At 46.7% G+C, this 18786-nt stretch overlaps 2 protein-coding genes across 2 annotated transcripts in view; one reads left to right on the plus strand and one right to left on the minus strand.

Annotated features, from left to right (window-relative positions):
• The window catches only part of INPP5D (inositol polyphosphate-5-phosphatase D), a 134537-nt gene that overhangs the window by 48660 nt on the left and 67091 nt on the right, over nt 1-18786 (minus strand). Inside the window, exons 4-8 of the mRNA XM_082630665.1 lie at nt 17840-18011; nt 14335-14475; nt 6372-6459; nt 1558-1638; nt 1337-1408 (exon numbers count right to left, since the gene is read on the minus strand). Coding sequence (XP_082486791.1) covers nt 1337-1408; nt 1558-1638; nt 6372-6459; nt 14335-14475; nt 17840-18011 — 554 coding nt within the window. The remainder of the gene's footprint in view (nt 1-1336; nt 1409-1557; nt 1639-6371; nt 6460-14334; nt 14476-17839; nt 18012-18786) is intronic.
• LOC309809526 (calmodulin-binding transcription activator 1-like) lies at nt 432-1009 on the plus strand. Its single transcript, XM_082630670.1, has one exon. It carries the CDS (start codon nt 461-463, stop codon nt 701-703), a length of 243 nt encoding a protein of 80 aa, XP_082486796.1. The 5' UTR covers nt 432-460; the 3' UTR covers nt 704-1009.

An 18786-nucleotide genomic window follows, 5' to 3' on the forward strand; every position in this document is an offset into this window, starting at 1 on the left:
AGCCTCCCTGCCGCAGAGGGAGTTTCCATGGGCAGCTCGTGAGAGTCGCTGAAACGTGGGAGGAGCCCAGCTTGTCCACCGTGCGCACATCAGCTATTCCGCCAACAGGTCTGGTGAAGGGAACGGATGAACGACTGGAAGATGGTTTATTCACGGCTGAATGTGACAACACTCACTAATCTGATGTGTCATCTACTTCCACAAAGGATTTAAGTAACAGATTTACGCTCCTGGGCCTCGTTACAACCAATAAGTGAACATTCACCGATAACGATTAGGAAAAAGACAATTGCCTAGGCATGTTCAGAAGATGGAAATACATCTTAATATCGAATTGTCATCAGGGCTAGGAAGGATTTGGGGATGGGCATCCTGTCCTGTTTCTGAAGGTGGAACCAGTGCTGGGCAAAAAGAAAAGAAAAACAGCGCGCTCGGGGTCCCGGTCGCGAGGAGGAGGAGGATGTGGCGCGCGGAGGGGAAATGGCTGCCGAAAACAAGCCGGAAGAGCGTTTCCCAAAGTGGATCCCGCGGAACTCGCACCTACTATGTTCTCAACACCGTGTCACCTGTAGAAGATGATCACGGGAACAGCAGTAGTAGTCATGTAAAAATCTTTTTACCGAAAAAGCTGCTTGAATGTCTGCCGAAATGTTCAAGTTTACCCAAAGAGAGGTACCGTTGGAACACTAATGAGAGATCGTGATGCAGCCGTCCTTTGGGATTTCTTTTTAATAATGTGTGACCCTTCACCTTTGATCCCCTGACCTGCATTACCTTGGTAACCATTTCATTTTTTAATTTCATTTCATTTTTTGATTTTGGTGTACAAGCTGTAACATTTCATCTCTCAAAGTGTCACACGCTGATTTCCTCAAATAGAGATACCCCTTTGAGCGACAAAAAAAAAAAAAAAAAAAAAAACAACGAAAAGAAAAACAAATTTCTGGGCTGGAGATTCTAACTCAGTCACTTTCAGGGAAGTCACAGGAATCACTTTTTTTTCCCCCCAATCCCTCCTTGAGGCACTATTTTGCAGCCAGTTCGGGGAGGCCCTCTGTTTGATGACACTCACTGCCCCCATTTGGAGAAGGACGAAGTTTTGGCATCTTGGGCCAATGAGAAGCTCCTTCCTTGGGAGCCTCCCCATGGCGAAGGTTCCACAGGTTCATCTGGGCACCCATTCTAAGGTTTAATCATCTTCCCAGGGAGCTGGTTCCACTGACCGTCAATCTCAGCCCAGCCGTTGGGCTCCCTCCTGAGCCAAAAGCCCACCTTCCACAGGGACCAGAACGCCTGTCAGCCCCCTCCTGTGAAGCACAGGTCCACAGCCACTTACCTCAAAGGTGACTGGTGGGATGAGGGAACGCCGGTGGGAAGACTCGGGACCCTCATGCAGCAAGGCCTTGACCTGTGGGCAGAGACGCATGGGGCCCTTCAGGCTGGGAGGTGAAGGGAGGTAGTACAGGTTGGGACAGAGTCACAGGGATACCTGGGCATTCTCCAAGCGAAGAGGGGGCCAGAGAGAAGTGCAGGGAAGCTGCAGGGTCCCCCACATACCTTATCTTCAATAGAAGACAGGAGACTTGTCAGTTGGCTGAGCTTGGCCACCATGTTGATCGGATTGGCCTCACCAGGCACCTGGGACATGAGAAAAAGAGCAAATAAGGATGGGATGCTGAGTGCCAGCCACTGAGAGGCGTCAGGCTGAGCGCTTTCCACGCTTCATCTTGGTTCATCTCCCTAACAACCCCACAAGTACGATTATTGTCCCCCTTTGCAGACAAGGAAATCAGGGATATGTAAACCGTCTCAAAATTATGATGACCAAAACATCTTCCTTTCTTCTTCCCTCTAAATCTGCTTCTTCCTTGGTGCTTCTGAGTTGCTTAAACAAAACCGAGGCCTGTCCTCGATTATAACCTTTCCACCCTCCTACGTGTACTACATCGGTGCTCCTGGCTGGACTTCCGAAACACAGCCGTCCCCTGCTCAAAACCCCCTCGTCCAGCTGTTTTCCACCACCGAGAGGAAATGATCCAAACTCTTAAAGACTCTGTATGATCCACCCCTCAGCCCCAGCCACGCTCATCCTCACTTCTGATCTGCTCTTGGCCTTGAGCTACACTTTCTGAGGAATCCCTAGAAACATGGATGTCACCTGAGAAGGCCACTTCCTTGTCATTCAGGTCTCAGAGCCACAGAGAGGTCTTCCCTGACCACACGAGCTAAAATCATGTCTACTAGATCACCCTGCTTTGTTTCATACCAATCACCACGATTGTTTATTTGCTCTTTGCGTATTTCCCCTGCTAGAATGTAAACACTGTGAGAATTGGGACCGTGAGAAATGTGTCCGGTGCTTGACATTGGTGCATGGCCAGTGAAGATGCTCGGTAAAGTTGTTCAATGCATGCCTGAGGCCCAGAGAGCTGAAATTACCTGTCAGAAGTCACACAGCTAGTAACGGCACAGCAGGCCAGGAAACCATGTCTGCTTGGCACCAAGTCCACGGTCTCAAGCATTTATTCACAGAACAAATACTTACAAAGCACCTATTCTGTGCCAGACACGTTCCCAAGGTGCTGGAGATGTAGAGTTAAAAGGGCACCATCCCCGCCCTCCACTAGGACAAGAACACCAGACTTGATGATCTTGAACACTAAGCAGAGTGGAATGAGGGTTATCACCGAGGAGATGTCCCTTTACCCCACCCCTTCCTGAATAAGTCAGCCAGGTTACACAGGCTTTTTTTTTTTTTTTTTTAATAAGTTTTATTAGTATTATTTAAAGATTTTTATTTATTTATTTAGGCTGCACCGGGGTCTTAGTTGCCACACGCAGGATCTTCGTTGCCGCCTGTGCACTCTTAGTTGCGGCACGTGGCGTCTAGTTCCCTGACCAGGGATGGAACTCAGGCCCCCTGCATTGGGAGCGTGGAGTCTTACCCACTGGACCCCCAGGGACGTCCCTACAGAGGATTTTGACCTCAGTTTCCCAGCAGCCGCTTTAGCTCTCTCCTCCTGCTGTCACCAACCACCATCACTTCTGACCATCAGCAGTACCGCCGCTACGGCCACCTCCAGCACAGCCATCACCGCCATCATCGTGGCAGTTACTCTGTCACAACTTTCTCTAATTCTTTTTGGTTTTTGGCCCTTGCTCCTTGATAAAGCTCTCAATCAGTCTTCAGTTACTATTGGTCAGCAGGAGGGCTCAAAAGAGTGGAGCTGAGGGGCTTCCCTGGTGGCGCAGTGGTTGAGAGTCCGCCTGCCGATGCAGGGGACACGGGTTCGTGCCCCGATCCCGGAGGATCCCGCATGCCGCGGAGCGGCTGGGCCCGCGAGCCACGGCCGCGGAGCCTGTGTGTCCGGAGCCTGTGCTCCGCAACGGGAGAGGCCACAGCAGTGAGAGGCCCGCGTACAGAAAAAAAAAAAAAAAAAAAAAAAAAAAAAAAGAGTGGAGCTGAGATGCAGGTAAGAATGGAGCAGGACAGCAGGTGGGAGAGTACAGGATCCCTTGTTTTAGGGGTGTTTTTCTCATAAAGAGTTGAAAAGATGGCAGATTCAAACCCCCTCATCCTCCTTCAGACACTGGAGATTGCCTGCTTGCTACCCAGGCCATCACCTGGTGGTAGGATGGTGTCTTCCCCACTCTCTCTTCGAATCTATGTCTTTGGGGGCAGGTTTGGCAAAGACGTACAAAGTATAAATGAAGCTACCAACCAAGTGGGAGTTAGTTCTTGGAACAAAAGGTATTAGAAGAACGCTGGAGCTTAGCCTCTACTGCCTTGTTAGGCAGAATACATATGACCATGTGATGGGTTTGTATGCTATGCCCAGAGTGTTTAAGATGTATTGACTCTTCTAGTCCTTGGTTTGCAGATGGGGAAACTGAGTCAGAGTGGTGAGTCACTTGTTCAAGGTCACAAAGCTGGTGTTGACCTGAGATTTGAATGTAGATCTCGCCCAGTGGGTCTCAGCTGGTACAGATTTTGCCCTCTGGGGTCATTTGACAATGTCTGGAACATTTTGGGTTGTGAAAATTGGGGGATTCTAATGGCATCTAGTGGGTAGAGGCCAGGATGTGTTAACATCCTACAATGCACAGAACAGTCCCCCACAGCAAAACATGACCCGGCCTCAAACGTCACTAGCGTTGAGGTTGAGGGCAAAATTCACAACTCAGCCTCAATGTGGGCGAATTGGTCTGAGTGTCACCTGTGGGTTTGTAGAAGCTGACCTGGTTATTGCACATAGCTTTTCAGTTGAACTTCGGAGGATGTGGGCTCCAAGGTTAACGACTCTCTGTTCTTACATAGGGCAGACCCAGGGCTCTCCCCAAACTTCGGACCAGCAGTCATTTTGATAATGTTGCATTTTGCACTTCCCAGCAGTTCTCAAATAAATGTCACGCAGGGGTCCCCATCTTATCTTGCCTACCTAACAGAAAGGGCCTAGTGCTGGTAAGAGGCTACCATGGCCAGATGTCTCATCCAAGCAATTTCATTTACTCCTACATATACCCCTGCAGTGGCAGATATGACTATGCCCATTTCTCAGATAAGGCAACTAAGGACGGGGCAGGCGGGAGGGAGGTGAGTCAGATATTGAACTTGGATGTTTTTGATCCAGAGGCCAGTGTTCTTTCCTCTACCTCAGGCAGCCTCGGAACTCCCTCTTTCATTTGTGAATTTCTGGAGGCATCAAGACATTGTCTGCTTTTCTTGACAAGTCAGGGTCTCAGCCAGGAGGGTGGCAGCCAGAACCCTTTCTCTAAATCCTGATGCCACCTCCCAGCCTCCTGCCACCGAATGTAAACACTTTGGCCTCTGCACGCAGGGCACCATGCTGGGGCGTGGCTGTTATCAGCTTCTCTCTCTGGAACCTTCTCTCTCTTCTAATCCTACTTCAAAGATTTGGGTGTGTGGTCTTGTATTCAAAAGGTTTAAATTTTAGTGTCTGGTAGGGTCTCTGTTTTGTCTAGATTTGCTTTTACTTTCCTGGAAATTAACCCACCATTCACTTCAAGGAAAGCAAAATTACATTTTTTTTTGGTTTGTTTGTTTTCTATCCTGATGAATTTTAAGTTGTACAAATAGAACACAAATTTTCTCAGTAAAAAAAAAAAAACAACTCCAAAAAACCATTTGGGCAAACCTGAAGTCTCCCCTGACCCAGGCCCCTCTGGCCCAATTCTATCCCCTCCTCATGAACAGAGTAGCCCTTTGGGTATAAACCCTTCTGGTACGATTTCCACGTGTAGACCTACATCCTAGTTTATATATTGTTCTGCCGTTTGCTTTTTTCACCCAACAGTATGCCTTGGAGTTAATGCATCCACCTTAGAACAGAATTCTGCATCATACTTTAACCCTTTCTCTCTCTGTGTTTCCAGCGTTTCTGTTTTTAGAGACAAAGCTGTGATAAACATTTCTGTCAACATCTCTATGCAAACATGTAGACCCTAAGGCAGCTGCCTGCAGGTAGAATGGCTTGCTTGAAGGACTCCCGGCATTAAACATTTTCATGCAGACGGCTAAATTGCCTTTCAGGAAACCCATTTCCACTCTCAACTGTGAGTCCCTGACCCTCCTGTTAGAGCCAAGTCCTGGCTTCACCAATCAAATTTTCCTGTCTGAGAGGCAAGAAGAGGTCTTCCTGCTTTGCAGGTCATTTTCCAGTTACTAATGAGGTGTTACTAACATCTTTTCCAGGGTATCCCAGTTATGCCCAGTCCCTCTTCTGTAAAACAGGCTTTTAAAATCCTCTTCTCACTTAAAAACTTTGGTTGCTTTTACTTAATTGTGCGTGGAAGGGTTTGCTTTTTAAACACTTTTAAACCCTTGTCCCTTGCAAGTGCTTTCTCTGGGAGTCCTATCTGTGCTTGTTTTTAGCTTTGCCAAGGACACCTTCTGTGACACAGACAACTTGGCCTTGGCATCCTGCCAGGCTGTGGGCGTGTGTGTGTGTGTGTATGTCTGGCGGGGGCCTGCCTTCACCTGCTCTTCCTGGGCCATGAGGCAGGATCAAGCATTTAGGCACCTCATGTTTTTTTCAGTTTCTGATGAGAAATGGTGGGAAAAGGTCCTGTCTTGCCTCCTTATTCAGCACTAAGAAGGAGTTTTGCTGGCGGTTGCATAATTTGAAATCTTTATTCCTCAAATCAAAATCCAGTGGGGGCTGGGGGATAAACCTCACTGGGGGTCAGGGTGCTGAGGCTCCCCGGCCCCCTCATACTCTGGGGGTCCAACAAAGGCGGTGCTTCCTTCTGAGCCCTCGGGACATTGGGTACCTCTTTCCCCCATGCCCCATCCGACGTCCCCACCCCTCCTCCACCGGTTTCATCAGTCTCATCTGTCCCAAAGTCTTTACCTGAGGCCGCGGACGCAGGTTAGGGGAGAGCTGCTGGTCAAACAGCCTCTGCAGAGATTCCAGGGTAGGGAGGGTCCGGGTGACTTCCCTGGGGGCAGGGGACAGGGTGAAGGTCAAGGATTAGTGAGGACCTAGTGAGGCATCACGCACACAGGCTCCAGCTGGACACGAGGCGTGGTCACACCCACTCTGGCAAAGGCAGGGATCCTCCCCAGAAGGACAAGCCCGGGCAAAGGTCCACGCCTGCCGGTACTGGTCCATCTCCTGAGAACCCCCCACCCCTTCTGTCCTGTCCAGGACCAAACTGGAGCCGTGATGCGTAAACCTGATTCACCTTTGTTTAGCCACACTCAACTACATAGCCTGTAGAAAATTTGAATCTAGAATCACAAAACTACTTAGAAATAATTTAGTAATCCATGGTTCCCAAACTTTAGTGTTTATAAGAATCACACCCTCACCCAGTGTTAAAAACGCAAATGTCTGGGCCCCAACCTGATTTGGTCTGGAATCTCCACTTTATTTTGGTGCCCCAGGGGCTTTGCGTAGGAGCAGTCTGTGTTTTCTGGTTCACATCTCCTCCGAGCAGCTAAGGTGGATGCCCAGAGAGATCTGTCATTGTCTAGGACGCTGACAATTCCAATACCAGGGCTTTATTGATCCTTTGTTCCCTTCTCATCTTTTTCTATTTTCCCATTGTTTGGGGCATGGTGGGCAGACAATTTTGAGTTCTATTTTTCATCTATTATTTCATCAAAAACTTCATGTTTTTACACATTCAACATTCCTAGTGGTTTCAAAACAGTCTATCAATTAAATGTACCAAAATCAATTGCTAGGTATTTGGGTTATTTTGAGATCTTGGTGATTATAAATAAAGGCTGCTGTGAACAGCTTTGTTCATATAGCTCTTCTTTACTTATTTCCAGTTACAGTTTTCAGATAACCAGAGATTATGGCTCTTTATCAATATCGTTAAGCCTTTGAGTGATGGTGGCCTTGGGCACTGTTCCAGCCTGCTCATCCTCTGTGCTATCTGAATTCTGTTATTCTCTTCTGTCTCTCTTTTAGTGGGCATAACAGTGCATTTTAATACTGATGAATTGATTTGCATATCTTTAATTTCTAATGCCTACGTATTTTTCTATCTGGTTGGTTTCTATTGTATTTCTCTTCCTATAAACTGTTCATGCCCATTGTTGGTCTTCTGTTGGGAATTTTGCTGGTATTTTTATACATTGGTATAAACTCTTTCCTTATTGCTTTGCTTTTTATTTAATCTAGGTGTTGTAAGTTTTTTTTTTTTTTCCCCATTCTGTTGTTTTCACCCTAGGTAGGCTGGATTTCATTATAAAGTGCTTTATAGTTTTTTATTGCTCTATTTTTCACCTTTTCCTTGGAAATTTTTTTGCTTACCTTAGTTAAAAATTTATCAGTATTTACTCGTGAGCAATTAGTAGCTCACATTAAATTGGTTTCTCACTCTTTTAAAAGTTATGTTAGAAAAAGGGTTTTGGGGGGTTGTTGTTATATCTTTTTAGTTCCTTCATCTGGAATTAAAAAAAAAATATGTGGTGGAAGTAAGTTCACCTTTTTCCATGTTGCTATTCATTTTCACTCAACTGCGCTTACTCTTTTTTCCACAGTTCTTTTGGGCTAGATCATTGCACAAGCTCATCTTAAATATGATAGGATTTATTTTCAGAATTCATATCATTCATTCAATGAAAACTCTGGAGTGCCTCATATGTACTAGGCAATGTCATGTTCATAGATTGACACATCTCACCATTGCCAAGGATGGTGTTGTAGCCTACTGGCTTTGATCGGCCATCCTTGGGATGCCTCTGGGGGCCAAGGATGGGGTGGAGGGAGGTAACTGGCCTGGGGAGGGGGAGGGAAGTGCCAGGCAGACAGGGTTCTCAGTTTCTATCCCACCTCCGACAGAGCTACTCTGTTAACATAGTGGTATTCTGTCTAAACTCTCATTTCATAAAAGAATTCTAGGCCAAAAAAAAAAAAAATTTTGAAAGCACTAATTCAGAACATGCTTTAACATCAAACAGATCTCCCTCATTGTTCTCCTTTTTAAAACTGTTATTTTAAAAACACAAGGGCACATACACAAACTGAATCTTTAGGATTTTCTAAGAATAATGCTGTTATTCTCTGTATTTCTAACCTTGGTAAAATTTTGAGAAATCTGGCTCTCAGACTTGTCTGGAGGTGTTGGTTAGGGTCAGAATGACCAAAGACACATAGGGACTTACTTGAGTTGGAAGACTTAAGAACTGGTCTTATACAGAAAGGATTTGTCCAGGGAAGTTATCATCAGCAGGGTCCCTGGGAAGCTTGTCTCAGCTTCAGGTCACCAGCTCAAGGGAAGATGGGGAGCAAAGACAGGGAGGGCTGCAGTCCTCAGGCAGGTCAGACCCCAGAGACAGCCCAGAAGGGGCCTAGGCCCCCTGAGGGAACCCTCCCAGAAGGAGAGGCTCCTCCCACCTTGGTCTCAGAGAGATGGTTAATTTCCCCAAGATTCCCATTCAGTTTCCAGCTAGCACATCCAGTATCTCCCAACCAGGAACTCCAGACTCAGAAGGAACATTCTGATACTCTGTTGTTTTCTTAATTTTTTCTTCTCTGATTTTTTGCTTCTTTTTCTTTTTGCTTTAGCAAAAATTTCTCATACAGTATTAAATAATCAGGTGATGATGGGCATCTCTTCCTCTTTTATTAAAATGTTTAATGGAATGGTTTTAATGTTTCCCTGTTAAGTGTAATTGGTTTTACATTGACACATATTGCATTATTAAGGAGGGATCCTTCTATTCCTTTTTATTTTTATTTTTATTTTTTTTGCGGTACGCGGGCCTCTCACTGTTGTGGCCTCTCCCGTTGCGGAGCACAGGCTCCGGATGTGCAGGCTCAGCGGCCATGGCTCACGGGCCTAGCCGCTCTGTGGCATATGGGATCTTCCCGGACTGGGGCACGAACCCACGTCCCCTGCATCTGCAGGCAGACTCTCAACCACTGCACCACCAAGGAAGCCCTTACACTGTACTCTTTATTGATTTGGAAATCTTTAATGCAAATTATTAAATCTCCTACACTTCTAATTTTTTTAATTTCCTTAATTGACTTTTTCTTAATTTATTTCTGTTTTTAACTATTTCCCCCTGCTCTTTTCCTTTCCAGTTGTTGTTATTGTTCATTCGCTTAACAGAGCTTTCTTAAAGACTCTGTTTTGTTCACTGCTGTATCTCTAGCCCCTGGAACAGTGCGTGGCTCGTAGTCGGCACACATTCAATCTTTGCTCATGAATATTGAATACATTACTGTTTCCAGTACTTTGCGTGACCGTGGAAATATCAAGGCAATCAGGGTATGACCCATGATGCCTTCAGGAGACTGAGAGCCCGGATTAAGTTTGTATGCTTGACTTATTGTTCTACACCCCCCTTTCCATAACAGAGCATTTAAAGCTATGGCTTTTCCTCCAAGTAGTGCTTTGGCTGCATCATCTAGAGTTCTGATATACAGAGGCTTGATTACCACGGGTTTCCAAACCTATCCCACGTAGGCTGTCATTGTGTCAAGTGTCTTCTTTAATTCAGCTGTGATTGGAGATGATCAAGAAAGGCCAGATGGTTGGGTAGTTGTGGCTAGTTTGTTATTTATTTCTATTTTCATCATACTGTGTTCTGGGAACACAGAATGAACACTTCTGCTTTGGGTATATTCATATCCAGCTGCTCAGTAGGCTGCTGGGTTCTTATTTTTAGGATTACCAGCACTCTAAAATTTCTGGAAAAAAATTCTTGGAAAGTTTTTGAAGTGAAGCCTTGTGATTAGTACATTTTCACCAATTTTTTAAATCTGCAAAGATTCCTTTGGCTCTTGAATGATATCTAGGTTGAGTTAATCCCAAGGAGAAGTCAGTAGTCTTCTCCTTGGAGATATTGCTTCAGAATTTTTATTATATCATCAAGGAGTATGAATAATATTAAGTATTGTAATTTGTAAAACTAATGGTGCTGTTCCTAATTATTTACTTTCTGAACTCATCTTCCCTTGTGGTTTAGAAGATTATAAGAAGAGGTTTTGGTGCTGCTATTTGGTAGTTCTGTAATTGGATCTTTATGAGGCTTCTCAATACCTGGATTTAGCTCCTTTATAAATCTGGAAACATTTTTTTCTTTTATATATTTAGTCATCAATTACACATCATTTTTTTCCTGCTTCTTGGAAAGCCCACCCTACCAGCTATAAGTTGAATCTCTATGCCCTCTTTCCAAAGACTATCAATTTTTCATCACACATTCTTGGCATATGCTTATTTAGTCCTCTCATGTTTTTTATACATACTTCCCTGACACTCTGCTCTGTTTTGTGATTTGATTTTCAAGTTTGATTGGAAAACTATGGGTTCATTTTACGGCCTCCAATGAAGCAGTTATAATGATGGTATTTTTGTTTTGGTTGGTTGGTTTCTTTATCAAAATCCTTACCCTGCTCTCACTTAATTGATATAATAACCTCTCCCACACTTTGACATTTTATTTTAAAATTCTCCTTACAATTCTCCTCATTTCTCCACTTCATGGGTTATCAAGTATTTCCAGACTCTGGAGACTTAATTCTTTATTCTCTTTCTCTGGAAAAGTTTCTGTCTGGTTCTAGATAATCTAACTTAGGGTTACAAATCTTCCTCGAGCCTTTGTGCTGCGGAAGTTCCTTCTTTCAGACACAGGTACTGACATTGTAATGACATTTTTGTGGAGGAGGCTCTTGCACTATTTCTCACTCCTCAGTTCTCTGTGACTTTCCCATCCTCATCCTGGCGTTTGTGTTGGGCCAGGTGGTCTGAGTGGACAAAACTGGCCACCATTGGCGCCATCCTCAGCACACCGTTCCAGCTCCTTCTCCTCTACCCCACCTCTCAACGTCTACCCTGGGCCCCCTTTCCCCTCCATCTGCACTCCCCACTGCGGTGACCTTACCCCACTCATCTCCCAGCTTCAAGTGCCAACGCATGCTGATGACTCCCAGACATATACCCTTACCCCTGAGGTTTCCTGGGCTCTAACTTCTAGAACTAAGTCCTTGGTTGGTGGCTCAGCTCACAGGATGTCTAATAGCACCTCAAGCCAATGGTAGCTCAGAGAAAGATGCCCCTCCTCCACCCCCTCCTCTTTGACTTTCCCCATCTAAGTAACTGGCATCATCCACCACTCAGCTGCTCGCACCAAAAACCTAAGGGTCACCCTCGATTCGTCTTCTCCCCACCCTACATCCATCTGCCAGCTCCACCATCCACACACGCCCCGGCTCACACCAGCTCTCAGCACCCACATGCTCCCAAGCCTTGGGTCACCTAGCTAATATCTATCAGCTGTTCTTGTGTGCCAGGCACTGTCGAAACCCAGGACTCAGCAGGATGCAAAACAGACACAAATCCCTGCCTCCTCTTGCTCCCCTTCTCGTGGGCCACCATCAGGTCACAAATATAGTAGCTCCCAACTGCCTGCTGCTTTGGGTCTGCCTCCTAAGATCCAGTCTCCACTGCCCTGACTCAGATTATGGCACAATCCTGAAAATCTGTACCAGGCCTTGGGAGTCCTGTGTGATGTGGCTCCTGCTAGCATTGCCAGATAGAACACAGGACACCCAGCTAGATTAGAGTTTCAGATACACAATGGAGAGTCTACCAGTGCAAGCATACCCCAATATTGCACGGTATATACTTAGGCTAAAAAAGTATTTGCTGTTCATCTAAAGTTCAGACTGAACTGGCCATCCTGTTTTTTTATTTGCTAAATATGACCACCCTACACCTGACTCTTCCCAACCTCCACTCCTAACACTTTCCTTTGCTCTTTATGCTCCAGCCTCACAGGCTTTTTGTTGCTCGAGGCTGGCCTCATTCCCGCCTCAGGACCTTTGTACTTGACATCCCGCTGCCAAATAGCTGGATGGCTAGCTCCCTCTTGTCACGGAGGTCCCAGCTCTGTGACTGCCTCAGAGAGGTCTCCTTGACCCCCAAAGGACACTAGCACCCTCCCACCCAACTCTAGCACTTTTCCCTATTTCATTTGGTCATGATATTTACTAAAATTATCTTGTTTATTTACAGACTTAATCTACCACTATACTTGCTTACTAAGGCATCAGCTCCAACAAGGTCTAAAGAGCAGGAGCTTTGGGCATTGTGTTTATGGCTGCATCCCAGCTCCCAGAATAGAGCTCAGCGCAGGCTCTCCATACATATTTGTTAAGTGAGTGAATGAATGGATTGAAGAGCTGTTTCAATCAAAGCAGTTTGAAAACTACTAGTTTATAGTTAGTTTCATGGAACAACATCTGCAGGGGTTGCAGGGGGATGGGAAACATACTTTTTTCCTAAGGTTTTCTAAAAGTCCATCCCTAACCGCGTCTTCAAGCCTGACTATCACTTTGCCTATGAAGTGAAGACAAACAAATGCTGGGGGGAATTTAGAACATCACGCAGTCTCTCTACTTCTAACTCGAAGTTAACTGTTCAGTAAATGACTGTGGAAAACTAGAGAACTAGCTATGTTGAGGAAGCTTCTGTCACCGTAAGGATGAGGTGACCCAGATTCTAGGAAAGTCCAGGTAGCAAAGCAGTGTTGGGGAAATGTGCTGAGTGTACTGGGTGAAACTTGTGGAGAGACTGAAAGGTATATCTCCTCTGGACGAGGAAGCAGCAAAGAACAGGATTTCCACTGGAGCAGAAATAAAAGCTTGCTACCAGTCATGATGAAATTGTGTTTCTTGAAAAGAAAGTGCCGTGTGTGTGTGTTTTTCCTAGTGATAAATGATTTATAACAACAGCATCACATGGAGAAATATCTCTCTGTGGAAATCTATAAAAATGATGGCTCTGGGTCCAATTGGCTGAAACTGCATTAGTTGAAAGCCAATTCATTGAAAGTAAACCTGACTGGCCAATTTGATGAGTGCTCAATTTGTCAAAGAAATTATTTGTTAAATTTACCAAATGTACTGATTGTGCTTTATAAGAGCCTTTAGAAGGAAAGTTCAATTTGATTGCTGCTGATGAAAGATTCTTGTTTGCATAGAAACTAAGCTAAGATAGATATGGCACCAGAGGAACTGACAAAAGAATTTTGAAACTGCTGTATACGTAATAAAACACAAAACAGTATAGGCTGATAAAACCTCACCCACATGAAATGCTATTTTTCCAACCAAAATGTGGACCTTTCATTTGCCATGGAATTGTTTTGGGTCCCTGTGATTTCTTTCAGATGCTTTTAGATGTGATTTTCTATTTTTTCAAGCATTTAAAAAATTCTTTTGTCAATTCTTCAGAGAGTGTTTCAGCTTTAAGTTTGCACTTTTAACAATTAAAATGTAATTAAACTTAATTTTAATGTAATGAAATTAAAGCACATAATGAAATTAAAACACTAAAAGAAACTGGAATTTTTACTAATTGGTCCTTCAGTGAATTCAATAACAGAACACTGAAGTTTTGGTGAATTGGCTCACTTTTAAAACCTGCCGTCACTGGCAATCTTGAGCCATCACCACCCACGTAGAAAATAGGTTGATTTTAATTGATCTCCTCTTGGTGCCCTTATGTGCTTATCAAATGTGCTGGCTGCAGCAAGAAAGACGAATAGCAGCAAAAGCCTTAGCCTCTGGATCCTTAGCAAGTGTGGAAGGGCTGGCAGTGTACTCCCGCCCACCTCTTCCCATAGCAACTGGCCTCGAATTAACTTTCGTTTTAAAAAAAAAAGCCAACCACCACCAAGTTCAAATGCCATGAAAACAAAACCTCCAACAACCAGATTTCTAAGCCCCACCAACAGCCCAATTATCCGGAGCTGGACACCGGGGCTAAGTGCAGGGGTCACCCTAATGAGCTGGTTCTCTCACCCACTGTCCCCTTTCCTCCCGTCCTCACGGCAGCCATTACCCATAGAGCTCCTTGCAGAGGAGCGCGGTCAGTTTCTTCAGATGAGGCAGACTGCAGGAGCCCGACTTCACAAAATCAGAGTCCAGGGTGAGCTGAGTGCTTAAATAATCTTGGATAGCTTTCAGATGCTCTTCTGGAAGCCTGAAAAAAAAAAGGAGAGATATAACAACATGCTTCTTCGGTTCCTAAACCACAGACACCAACAGTAACAGGTAGAAGAAGAAATCTGAATTCTCAGAGTCTCCAGCCGAGACACCGGCCCCAGGAGAACATTCGCACACCTGGACAGGCGGCCCAGGTCTTACTGAAGGGGTGGAGATCAGGTCAGACAAGAGTAAAGGGCCCACAAGGGAGGCTGCCTCTAAACCCACCCATAAAGGCTTTTCCGGTAGGTGGAAGGAAGTGATACCGGCTGGGGATGGGAAATGTTTATCCTTTGAAAAGGAGACAGAACAGCCTTGAAAATGTACAGGGGACTCGTTTTCCTGCTTCATCAATTCCTAAAGATAGGATCTGAGGGCTGAGGGATGCTCTAGTCCAGAGATGGCAAATGGCTACAGCTCACAGGCCAACTCCAAGTTCACAGCCCAGGGCCACCTGGAACTCTGTGTCAGGGAGGTTCCCAGTCATCCGAGGCTCCGAAGGGAAGTCTCTGTGCTGAGTGATGGGGCTGGGGGTATGGTATTGGCAGCCTAGGTGCCGGGCCTTTGCACCCCCAGCCCTTGCTCCCGGTCTGGTCCAGTCCCTTTCAACTACGGATGAAGCACATGGGCCCAAGGCAGGACCTGCCCTCGCCTCGCACAGGATGGCCCAGCAAAGGCAGAGCCTGGGCCGCATCGCGCCAGGGCTGCCCCTGAGGTCTGATCGCACCTCTACATTCTATCACCCAGCAGCATATTTTTCTGGATAACTTTTGCGCTTTTGTTCCTATAATAATGAACATTATAATTACAGCAAGTATGTCCTGAGCATAACATACCAGTCACTCTGCTTAGCACTTTATGCTTTTTCCCTCTAATCTACAAATCAATGTTATGAGGCAGATATTACTATTTTTCCTATTTTACAAACAAGGAAACGGAGGCTCAAGGATGTTGATTTACGTGTGTGAAAAAATTCGTACAAGCCTTAAATAGCTTTGCTCCAGCCTTGCAATCAAGTTGAAACTAGAGGTCACAGGGGATTTTTTCCTGTAGGATCCTTGAAGGAATGAAAGGCTGTTGCTCTTGAACACAACAGCTGTTCAATGAAAGACTGAAAACACATAGATTAGCCATTTTGACTTATTTAGCCTGAGAAGTCAGCAACTATTTACATACCAGTTGTCATAATATTTAAGTTTAATCTATACTTATTCTGAGTCTTGACACCATAAAAAAATCCAGTTTCTGCCTCAGTCTGTTTTGCTGAAAAGGACAAAATCTCTCCTACAGCATTAAGATAAGTACTTTAACAGTTCTCGTGCCTATTGACTTTAACTTTGAGACCATCAGTACTTGCTTTAGGAAGCAATATTTGTTCAAATGTTTGTTGTAGGAAAGTGTTGACATAGAGATGTTAAACTCTGTTTATCAGAGAAGGTTGATTTTACTCAGCAGTCTTTTATTAACTATGACCTAACTGATTAGATCTAATTAACTTGCACAAAAGACTGTGCAGGTTGTCTTATAATTAAGAATAATCTAAAGGCAGTCCTCTGTGTACAAAGCGATTTTACAAGCAACATAGATTAACTTGCAAACACAAGGCAGAAGCTTAGTTTTTCATGACCCAGAAGAGAAAGGAGGGCAGGCACCATGGTCCCTTGAATGTGCTCCACCCACACACCTCCATCTCCAAGCAGAAGCTTTAGGCAAGTTCCATTGCTGTTTGTTAGCTGAGAAGCCACACCAGAGAGAGGGCGGGCCTCCCGCGCTCACCAGCCCTCAGCTGCCTCCGCCCCCTCTCAGGAGGCTGCGTGGAGGCTTGGCTGAACACTTTTTCCTGCCCCACTGGGCCCTGAGTCCCTAGAGAAGACCTGTCCCTAGACAGGAGGGACTGACAAGGAGATGTAGCCAATAGACCACGTGGGAGAGTCAGGAGGTGAGGGGCCGCAGTGGCACCATTGAACAGCTTTGCCTATTTCCTCCAGGACGGCCCTGCATTTAACACCTAAACCTGGAGAGAAATAGAATCTCAAGGAAACTAAACAATGGGCTCTGCCTGGACTACTTTAATAAGCATTTGTTATATAGATACATATATCAGGATAATCATGATAACGGATCAACATATTCAAAGCACTGGCTGTTTAGCTTCTTGATAAATAGCACAGGGAATTCCAGGAGTGTGCAGAGAATATAACCCGGCGGGCCCAGAGAAGAATTAGAGGAAATGTCAAGGTGGAAATATAGAAACGCCAGATATCTTAGCAACTGGTGGCTTGTGTGTACCTTCAGACCTTTCCTTTGTATTTGGCTAAATCAGATGGTAGGTGAGCAGCCCTGGCTGTCTCAAATTAATCTTTCAAGTTGGAGATGTTGCATTAGCCCTGCCAATAGGATATACTTTGGAGGGTCTTTTTCTCATGAAGAAACAAACAAACGTTTTTCCATTTTTAACACATGGAGATGGCTGTGTACTAATTCATTCATTCAACACAGATCTAGGGAGTGCTGACTCGTGCTAGGTGACATGCTGGGTGCTGGGGACACAGTTCCCCTCACGGAGCGTCCTCCCTGTGGAAGCCATCCCGTGGCCTGTGTTAAAGTCAGGGCCTCTGATTTGCAAAATAACCAACGCCCCTCCCAGCCATACCTCCACCTCCCATCCTCCAGCCTGGGCCTGCTGAGGGAGGCAAAGGGACTGCAGGACCTCATCAACATGGACCAGTCTGGCACCACATATGGGCCAGATCCTGAGAGCCCTGGGTCAGAGCAGGTGAAACAAAGTGTGAAGAGGATTGCACCTCACTCTTTCCACCACAGAGAAAGGAGTGGCATGCGGTGTAGACCTCACAGTCCACACCACACATGGAACAACGGCTCTGACCCATTTCCCGGTGACAAGGAAGTTGGCCTCCCTTGCATGGGGCCCAGAGCAGGTCCAGGCTGCAGTGCAGGCAACTCCTCCACTGGGACCACCTGAGCCAGTGGACCGCATGGTGGGAGGAGTCTTTGGGGTGGGAAAAGATGCCATGTGAGTTCACGGCAAGCCCCAGCAAGAGAATCACAGCATGGGCCCCTGAAGTCTGGAGCAGGGCCATGCCATCTGCAGCAGAGAACTATCCATCATTCCAGAACCATCTCCTGCCATGCCGCGGGGCCTGGTGGACATGGGGCACCTGAGCAGGGCCATCCAGTGCCCGTGTAGCCAGAGCTGCCCCGCGAGCTGGGCTCCCTCAGACCCACCGTCGGGAGGCTGGCGGGCTCCACAGCAACCTGTCCTAGTGTGGAAGTGGCATCTCCAGGAGAGAGCACAGGGTGAGCTACCTGGGTGTCGTGGGGCCTGCCAGGTGGGGACTCACCCACTGGTGTCCATGGTCTGCAGGCGCTGGAACAACGTCTCTGAGAGGCTTGGCCGGCTGACCTCCGTGGCTCGAGGATTATCGTTGGAAACAGGGACCTCCTTGGCCTCATATGGCCCGGCAGATAAATGGATGTTTCTGGGTGGCAGCTCGGGGGGAGACAGGACACCTTCTACCCAAGACAAGAGCAGGAGTGCCGTCTGGGCTGAGTGCTCCCTCCGTCAGGATCACCGCCTGCGGAGAGGGGCACGTGGCCCACCCTCTCCGCCCTCTGTGCGGTGATCCTGCCCACCCGCCACGTGGGGTCCAGGCCACTGCGCCCAGCTACAGACCCGTCTGTGCCCGCACTGTCCCTTCCCGGACCCGCTCCCTTGCCAGCTGACTCCTGGGCTAGACGGGGAGCCTGCCAAGGGCAGGGACCTGGTCTTGGTGGTCTCTGCCCCGGGACCCAACACAGAGTTTGTCCCCTTGAGGAGCTCTGCAAACACCTGCTGGGGTCCGATGGCCACGCCAGGCAGGGTTGCTGGCCACGGACGGCTGGAGAGAGCAGCCCCAGAAACTCAGCAGGATGGCCGGCTTCGGGGCAGAGCAGGGGCCCTGGACCAGCAGAGGCTGGGCTCCCGTCATGGGAGGAGCTGGGCCGGGGAGCAGGCAGGTCCGGCCACACTGCCCCTCTCTCTCCCACCCTGGCCCCCTTTTCTTTGCGCCTTCTCTCCAGCCTCTGTCCTTCTTCCTCTCTCCCTCCAGACCCTCAGAGACAATGAAAGGAAGTGAGGGGCTCCCTCCACCCAGGGAACTGAGATATGAAACAAATGACTTGGACTTGGCCTGGGAGATGGGACTCCCGCCCGTTCACCTTGAAAGCTTCCATCCTGCACGTACCACAAATGGGTGAGGGTCCTGAGCCCCTGGGGTCTGCGACCTCCTGTCCGAGCCTCTTTTCACAC

Source organism: Mesoplodon mirus (genome assembly GCF_964341445.2).
Source record: "Mesoplodon mirus genome assembly, chromosome: 8".
NCBI lineage: Eukaryota > Metazoa > Chordata > Mammalia > Artiodactyla > Ziphiidae > Mesoplodon > Mesoplodon mirus.

Bases quoted from the DNA above. Each gene is read 5' to 3' on its own strand.
- LOC309809526 (XM_082630670.1), top strand. From the start codon at position 461: ATGTGGCGCGCGGAGGGGAAATGGCTGCCGAAAACAAGCCGGAAGAGC.